Here is a 9,695-nt window from a genome sequence, read left to right as displayed (position 1 = left end):
CCCAGAGACACAGATTACTCCTGGGCTACAGCACCCAGAGACACAGATTACTCCTGGGCTACAGCCCCCAGAGACACAGATTACTCCTGGACTACAGCCCCCTTAGACACAGATTACTCCTGGGCTACATTACCCAGAGACACAGATTACTCCTGGGCTACATTACCCAGAGACACAGATTACTCCTGGGCTACATTACCCAGAGACACAGATTACTCCTGGGCTACATTACCCAGAGACACAGATTACTCCTGGGCTACATTACCCAGAGACACAGATTACTCCTGGACTACATTACCCAGAGACACAGATTACTCCTGGGCACCAGCCCCCAGAGACACAGATTACTCCTGGGCACCAGCCCCCAGAGACACAGATTACTCCTGGGCTACATTACCCAGATTACTCCTGGACTACATTACCCAGATACACAGATTACTCCTGGGCTACATTACCCAGAGACACAGATTACTCCTGGACTACATTACCCAGAGACACAGATTACTCCCTGACTACATTACCCTGAGACACAGATTACTCCTGGACTACAGCCCCTTTAGACACAGATTTCTCCTGGACTACATTACCCAGATACACAGATTACTCCTGGACTACATCACCCAGATACACAGATTACTCCTGGACTACATTACCCAGAGACACAGATTACTCCTGGACTACATTACCCAGAGACACATATTACTCCTGGACTACAGCCCCCTTAGACACAGATTACTCCTGGACTACATTACCCAGATACACAGATTACTCCTGGACTACATTACCCAGAGACACAGATTACTCCTGGGCTACATTACCCAGAGACACAGATTACTCCTGGGCTACATTACCCAGATACACAGATTACTCCTGGGCTACATTACGCAGAGACACAGATTACTCCTGAGCAACAGCACCCAGAGACACAGATTACTCCTGGACTACATTACCCAGAGACACAGATTACTCCCTGACTACATTACCCTGAGACACAGATTACTCCTGGACTACAGCCCCCTTAGACACAGATTACTCCTGGGCTACATTACCCAGAGACACAGATTACTCCTGGGCTACATTACCCAGAGACACAGATTACTCCTGGACTACATTACCCAGAGACACAGATTACTCCTGGACTACAGCACCCAGAGACACAGATTACTCCTGGACTACATTACCCAGAGACACAGATTACTCCTGGGCTACAGCACCCAGAGACACAGATTACTCCTGGGCTACAGCACCCAGAGACACAGATTACTCCTGGGCTACATTACCCAGATACACAGATTACTCCTGGACTACATTACCCAGAGACACAGATTACTCCTGGGCTACATTACGCAGAGACACAGATTACTCCTGGGCTACAGCACCCAGAGACACAGATTACTCCTGGGCTACATTACGCAGAGACACAGATTACTCCTGGGCTACAGCACCCAGAGACATAGTTGAGAACGTCATATGTAGGATTATCATATAAGTAGAAAACAAAACAAAAAAACAATGAATCCAAATTGTAGTGGTGTCTTGGTTAATCATGTTGATGGATGTTTATCGAACACATTCTCTCTCCACAGCCCGAGGACATCAACTTTGCTGGCCAGCAGCAGGTGTACAAGGACATTGGTGAGGAGATGCTGCTCCATGCCTTCGAGGGATACAACGTCTGTATCTTTGCCTATGGCCAGACCGGATCTGGGAAGTCCTACACCATGATGGGCAAGCCGGACTTGAAGGACCAGGAAGGAATCATCCCTCTGGTCAGCATATACTGTTACCAGGGTTACAACATTACCCAGATATCATCCCTCTGGTCAGCATATACTGTTACCAGGGTTACAACGTTACCCAGATATCATCCCTCTGGTCAGCACATACTGTTACCAGGGTTACAACATTACCCAGATATCATCCCTCTGGTCAGCATATACTGTTACCAGGGTTACAACATTACCCAGATATCATCCCTCTGGTCAGCACATACTGTTACCTCCACACCAGGGTTACAACATTACCCAGATATCATCCCTCTGGTCAGCACATACTGTTACCAGGGTTACAACATTACCCAGATATCATCCCTCTGGTCAGCACATACTGTTACCAGGGTTACAACATTACCCAGATATCATCCCTCTGGTCAGCATATACTGTTACCAGGGTTACAACATTACCCAGATATCATCCCTCTGGTCAGCACATACTGTTACCAGGGTTACAACATTACACAGATATCATCCCTCTGGTCAGCACATACTGTTACCAGGGTTACAACATTTCCCAGATATCATCCCTCTGGTCAGCACATACTGTTACCAGGGTTACAACATTACCCAGATATCATCCCTCTGGTCAGCACATACTGTTACCAGGGTTACAACATTACCCAGATATCATCCCTCTGGTCAGCACATACTGTTACCAGGGTTACAACATTACCCAGATATCATCCCTCTGGTCAGCACATACTGTTACCTCCACACCAGGGTTACAACATTACACAGATATCATCCCTCTGGTCAGCACATACTGTTACCAGGGTTACAACATTACCCAGATATCATCCCTCTGGTCAGCACATACTGTTACCAGGGTTACAACATTACCCAGATATCATCCCTCTGGTCAGCACATACTGTTACCAGGGTTACAACATTACCCAGATATCATCCCTCTGGTCAGCACATACTGTTACCTCCACACCAGGGTTACAACATTACCCAGATATCATCCCTCTGGTCAGCACATACTGTTACCAGGGTTACAACATTACCCAGATATCATCCCTCTGGTCAGCACATACTGTTACCAGGGTTACAACATTACCCAGATATCATCCCTCTGGTCAGCATATACTGTTACCAGGGTTACAACATTACCCAGATATCATCCCTCTGGTCAGCACATACTGTTACCTCTACACCAGGGTTACAACATTACCCAGATATAATCCCTCTGGTCAGCACATACTGTTACCTCCACACCAGGGTTACAACATTACCCAGATATCATCCCTCTGGTCAGCACATACTGTTACCAGGGTTACAACATTACCCAGATATCATCCCTCTGGTCAGCACATACTGTTACCAGGGTTACAACATTACCCAGATATCATCCCTCTGGTCAGCATATACTGTTACCAGGGTTACAACATTACCCAGATATCATCCCTCTGGTCAGCACATACTGTTACCTCCACACCAGGGTTACAACATTACCCAGATATCATCCCTCTGGTCAGCACATACTGTTACCAGGGTTACAACATTACCCAGATATCATCCCTCTGGTCAGCACATACTGTTCCCAGGGTTACAACATTACCCAGATATCATCCCTCTGGTCAGCACATACTGTTACCAGGGTTACAACATTACCCAGATATCATCCCTCTGGTCAGCACATACTGTTACCAGGGTTACAACATTACCCAGATATCATCCCTCTGGTCAGCACATACTGTTACCAGGGTTACAACATTACCCAGATATCATCCCTCTGGTCAGCATATACTGTTACCAGGGTTACAACATTACCCAGATATCATCCCTCTGGTCAGCATATACTGTTACCAGGGTTACAACATTACCCAGATATCATCCCTCTGGTCAGCATATACTGTTACCAGGGTTACAACATTACCCAGATATCATCCCTCTGGTCAGCATATACTGTTACCAGGGTTACAACATTACCCAGATATCATCCCTCTGGTCAGCATATACTGTTACCAGGGTTACAACATTTCAGTAACTTTTTTGAAAAATCCCTGGTTTTCCCAGATGGGACATTCCCAGAATCCTGAATTCTCCAACCGTAATTGCTGGATAACCAGGGAACTTTCGGAAAGTTAGCGAATCGTTCACTTAGCTCTCCATGCCTTAACACAAAGGACAGGTGTTGGAAAATAATGAAAGCTAAATTGTGGTGCAACACAATGGATGGTTGATTATTCAGTGTGTCAATGTGTTCGTATCTGTCCCCCGTACATACAAACCAAATATCAGTTGATAATAAATGCTCACTCCAAACCTTTTGCCCTCTTGCTCCCCCTAGATGTGTGAAGACCTTTTCACCAAGTTCAACGACTGTAATAATGACAACACCAAGTCCTACTCTGTGGAGGTACGTACAGTTAACATACAGAGGGGGCCTCTTTATTGGTTCCCACTACCCATCATGTCACATCCTGTCTTCCTGTAAGGGTCCACTTCCTCTCACTATGGCTTTTTTCTTAAATCTTTTCCGTCTTTCCTCAATTCTTAGCATCTCCTTGCCTCCTTCTCAAAACACATTGAAGCCATGGATCCATAGTCCCTCCAAGAATATGAGTAGAGAGGACATGAGGCATTTAAGAAAGATGAAACGAGAAAGAACCTGTGGGAGATTATGACTCTTTGTGACCTCTCCTGTGTTCTAACCCTTTTATGCCCCTCCCCCTCCCTCTCTCCTCCTCAGGTGAGCTATATGGAAATCTACTGTGAGCGTGTGCGTGACCTCCTGAACCCTAAGAATAAGGGGAACCTGCGTGTGAGGGAACACCCCCTGATGGGGCCCTACGTAGAGGACCTGTCCAAGCTGGCCGTCACCTCCTACAACGACATCCAGGACCTCATGGACTCTGGAAACAAGGCCAGGTGAGTGGATTGATGGATGGGTTGATGGTTAGATAGGTAGATGTACAGTGTATGTATGGGTAGGTGGATGCGTGGATGGATGTGCGGGTGGGTTGATGAATCAGAATCAGAAAACTTAATTGCCATGCAACATTGCCATGGCGCCGGGGGTAGAGCTGCCGTCTTATTGGCTCTCAACCAGTCATGCTATTTTGTAGTTTCTTCGTATTGTTCGTAACTTTCTTTGTACATAATGTTGCTGCTACTGTATCTTATGACCGAAAAGAGCTTCTGGACATCAGAACTGGGATTACTCACCTCAAATTGGACGAGGAGTTCTTCTTTAATGAGTCGGACGCGAGAGATATGTCAGGCCTCTACCGAGGTGTCAGGCCTCTACCGAGGTGGCAGGCCTCTACCGAGGCCTGTATTTCCAGTTCTTTCTGTTTTTCATCCCAATGTGAAAAGAGCAGCAGGATGAAAAATAGAAATGGTTGTGTTGCACTGCGACTCTCTACCTCACGATATCACAACAGACACCCGACCAGGCCCTGATCCCCGTGATTCCATGGCGAAGAAAACTGAGATTTCGAGACAAAAGATCAGGGTGCCTTGTGAGGATCAGGTGACGAGTGGCCTTCCGTCCTGCTAGCTAGCGTTCAATCGCTGGAAAATAAATGGGACTAACTGGGGGCACGACATATCCTACCAACTGGACATTAAAAACTGTAATATCTTACGTTTCACCAAGTCTGGGCTGAATGACGACATCAAGAACATACAGCTGTTATACACTGTATCGGCAGGACAGAACAGTGTGGATCTGGTGCACGATATCTAAGAAAATCTCAAAGTTTTGCTCGTCTGAGGTAGAGTATCTCATGGTAAGCTGTAGACCACACTATCTGTATTTTTTGTATCTGTATTTTTCGTAGCTGTCTACATACCACCGCAGAGCGAGGTTGGCACTAAAACTGCACTAAATGAGCTGTATACCACCATAAGCAAACAGGAAAACGCTCACCCAGAGGTGGCGCTCCTAGTGGCCAGGGACTTTAATGCAGGGAAACTTAAATCAGTTAAAATAATTTCTATGAACATGTTAAATATGCAACCAGAGGGAAAAACATTTATAGGCCACCTTTACTCCACACACAGAGAGAAATACAAAGCTCGCCCTCCATTTGGTAATTCTGACCATAACTCTATCCTCCTGATTTCTGCTGACAAGCTAAAATTAAAGCAGGAAGCACCAGTGACTTGGTCTATAAGTGGTGAAATGAAGCAAATGCTAAACTACAGGACTGTTTTGCTAGCACAGGCTGGAAAATGTTCCCGAGATTATTCCGATGGCATTGAGGAGTACTCCACATCAGTCACTGGCTTTATCAATAAGTGCATTGAGGACGTCGTCCCCACAGCGACTGCACGTACATACCCCAAACAGAAGCCATGGATTACAGGCAACATTCGCACTGAGCTAAAGGGTAGAGCTTCCGCTTTCAAGGAGTGGGACTCTATCCCGGAAGCTTATAAGAAATCCTGCTATGCCCTCGACGACCTATCAAAAAGTCAAAGTGTCTATACAGGACTAAGATCGAATCGTTCTACACCGTTTCCGATGCTCGTCGGATGTGGCAGGGCTTGCTATTACAGACTACAAAGGGAAGCACAGCCGAGAGCTGCCCAGTGAGCTCAATCATTTATATGCTCGCTTCGAGGCAAGTAACGCTGACACATGCATGAGAGCATCAGCTGTTCCGGATGAATGTGTGATCACACTCTCCACAGCCGATGTGAGTAAGACCTTGAAACATGTCAACATTCACAAGGCCGCTGGACCAGACGGATTACCAGGAAGTGTACTCCGAGCATGTGCTGACCAACTGGCAAGTGTCTTCACTGACATTTTCAACCTCTCCCTTTCTGAGTCTGTAATACCAACATGTTTCAAGTAGACCACCATAGTGCCTGTTCCTAAGAACACCGAGGTAACCTGCCTAAATGACTACCGACCCGTAGCACTCATGTCTGTAGCCATGAAAGGCTGGTCATGGCTCACATCAACACCATTATCCCAGAAACCCTAGACCCACTCCAATACCGCCCCAACAGATCCACAGATGATGGAATCTCTATTGCACTCCACACTGCCCTTTTGTCACATGAGATGATGCTGGAGAGACGAAGCAGGTACGGGGAGTAACGTTTAATAAATAACGAGACAAGCACAGCGTCAGCAAACAGAAACTAAGACAAAAAACAATTAATGCAGCAGCAGGGAACAGACAAATATAGGGGAGGGAAATAAACATGTGTTAAGGGAGTCCAGGTGAGTCCAATAACGCTGATGTCGAGGGAGGGCAGGTGTGACTGATGGACGGCAGGAACGTGTGAGCAGGGTAATCTGGCGCCCTCAAGCGCCAGGGGAAAGGAAGAGCAGGAGCAGACGTGACACCTTTCCTACCTGGACAAAAGGAACACCTATGTGAGAATTCTGTTCATTGACTACAGCTCAGTGTTCAGCACCATAGTTCCCACAAAGCTCATCACTAAGCTAAGGACCCTGGGACTAAACACCTCCCTCTGCAACTGGAACCTAGACTTCCTGATGGGCCGCCCCTAGGAGGTAAGGGTAGGTAACATCCGCCACGCTGATCCTCAACACGGGGGCCCCTCAGGGGTGCGTGCTCAGTTCCCTCCTGCACTCCCTGTTCACTCATGACTGCACAGCCAGGCACAACTCCAACACCATCATTAAGTTTGCTGATGTCACAACAGTGGTAGGCCTGATCACGACAACGATGAGACAGCCTATAGGGAGGAGGTAAGACTGCTCGGCCTGCGACCCCAAGTCACTACAGAGGGTTGTGCGTACGGCCCAGTACATCACCGGGGCCAAGATCCCTGTTATCCAGGACCTCTATACCAGGCGGTGTCAGAGGAAGGCCCTAGTCATAGAATTTTCTCTCTGCTACTGCACGGCAAGCAGTACTGGAGCGCCAAGTCTAGGTCCATAAGACTCCTGAACATCTAATCAAAATGGCTACCTAGACTACTTGCACCCCCCCCCCCCCTCCCACAAACGCTGCTGCTACTCTCTGTTATTATCTATGCATAGCCACTTTAATAACCCTATCTGCATGTACATAACTACCTCAATTACCCGGTGCCCCCGCACATTGACACATTGACTCTGTACCGGTACCCCCCTGTATATAGCCTCTACATTGACTCTGTACCGTAACACCCTGGATATAGTCTCCACATTGACTCTGTACCGGTACCCCCTGTATATATCCTCCACATTGACTCTGTACCGTAACACCCTGGATATAGTCTCCACATTGACTCTGTACCGGTACCCCCTGTATATATCCTCCACATTGACTCTGTACCGGTACCCCCTGTATATAGTCTCTACATTGACTCTGTACCGCAACACCCTGTATATAGCCTAAACATTGACTCTGTACCGTACCCCCTGTATATAGCCTCCACATTGACTCTGTACCGTAACACCCTGGATATAGCCTCCACATTGACTCTGTACCGGTACCCCCTGTATATAGTCTCCACATTGACTCTGTACCGTAACACCCTGTATATAGCCTCCACATTGACTCTGTACCGGTACCCCCTGTATATAGCCTCCACATTGACTCTGTACCGGTACCTCCTGTATATAGCCTCCACATTGACTCTGTACCGTAACACTCTGTATATAGCCTCCACATTGACTCTGTACCGTAATACCCTGTATATAGCCTCCACATTGACTCTGTACCAGTACTCCCTGTATATAGCCTCCACATTGACTCTGTACCGTAACACCCTGTATATAGCCTCCACATTGACTCTGTACCATAATACTCTGTATATAGCCTCCACATTGACTCTGTACCGCAACACCCCGTATATAGCCTCCACATTGACTCTGTACCGTAACACCCTGTATATAGCCTCCACATTGACTCTGTACCGTAATACCCTGTATATAGCCTCCACATTGACTCTGTACCAGTACCCCCTGTATATATCCTCCACATTGACTCTGTACCGTAACACCCTGTATATAGCCTCCACATTGACTCCGTACCGTAACACCCTGGATATAGCCTCCACATTGACTCTGTACCGGTACCCCCTGTATATAGTCTCCACATTGACTCTGTACCGTAACACCCTGTATATAGCCTCCACATTGACTCTGTACCGGTACCCCCTGTATATAGCCTCCACATTGACTCTGTACCGGTACCTCCTGTATATATCCTCCACATTGACTCTGTACCGTAACACTCTGTATATAGCCTCCACATTGACTCTGTACCGGTACCCCCTGTATATAGCCTCCACATGGACTCTGTACCGGTGCCCCCTGTATATATCCTCCACATTGACTCTGTAACGTAACACCCTGTACATAGCCTCCACATTGACTCTGTACCGTAACACCCTGTATATATCCTCCACATTGACTCTGTACCGTAACACCCTGTATATAGCCTCCACATTGACTCTGTACCGTAACACCTTGTATATAGCCTCCACATTGACTCTGTACCGTAACACCCTGTATATAGCCTCCACATTGACTCTGTACCGTAATACCCTGTATATAGCCTCCACATTGACTCTGTACCAGTACTCCCTGTATATAGCCTCCACATTGACTCTGTACCGTAACACCCTGTATATAGCCTCCACATTGACTCTGTACCATAATACTCTGTATATAGCCTCCACATTGACTCTGTACCGTAACACCCCGTATATAGCCTCCACATTGACTCTGTACCGTAACACCCTGTATATAGCCTCCACATTGACTCTGTACCGTAATACCCTGTATATAGCCTCCACATTGACTCTGTACCAGTACCCCCTGTATATATCCTCCACATTGACTCTGTACCGTAACACCCTGTATATAGCCTCCACATTGACTCCGTACCGTAACACCCTGGATATAGCCTCCACATTGACTCTGTACCGGTACCCCCTGTATATAGTCTCCACATTGACTCTGTACCGTAACACCCTGTATATAGCCTCCACATTGAC

At 47.0% G+C, this 9,695-nt stretch overlaps 1 protein-coding gene across 1 annotated transcript in view; it reads left to right on the top strand.

Moving 5' to 3' along the window:
• The window catches only part of LOC110486761 (kinesin-like protein KIF1A), a 185,676-nt gene that overhangs the window by 49,023 nt on the left and 126,958 nt on the right, over positions 1-9,695 (top strand). Inside the window, exons 4-6 of the mRNA XM_090182482.1 lie at positions 1,587-1,769; positions 4,069-4,137; positions 4,471-4,649. Of these exons, the coding sequence (XP_090038608.1) occupies positions 1,587-1,769; positions 4,069-4,137; positions 4,471-4,649 (431 nt within the window). The remainder of the gene's footprint in view (positions 1-1,586; positions 1,770-4,068; positions 4,138-4,470; positions 4,650-9,695) is intronic.

The sequence above is a fragment of the Oncorhynchus mykiss genome, chromosome 1 (assembly GCF_057628025.1).
Source record: "Oncorhynchus mykiss isolate SJ-2025 chromosome 1, ASM5762802v1, whole genome shotgun sequence".
NCBI lineage: Eukaryota > Metazoa > Chordata > Actinopteri > Salmoniformes > Salmonidae > Oncorhynchus > Oncorhynchus mykiss.
This window is presented reverse-complemented; position numbering and strand designations above follow the sequence as displayed.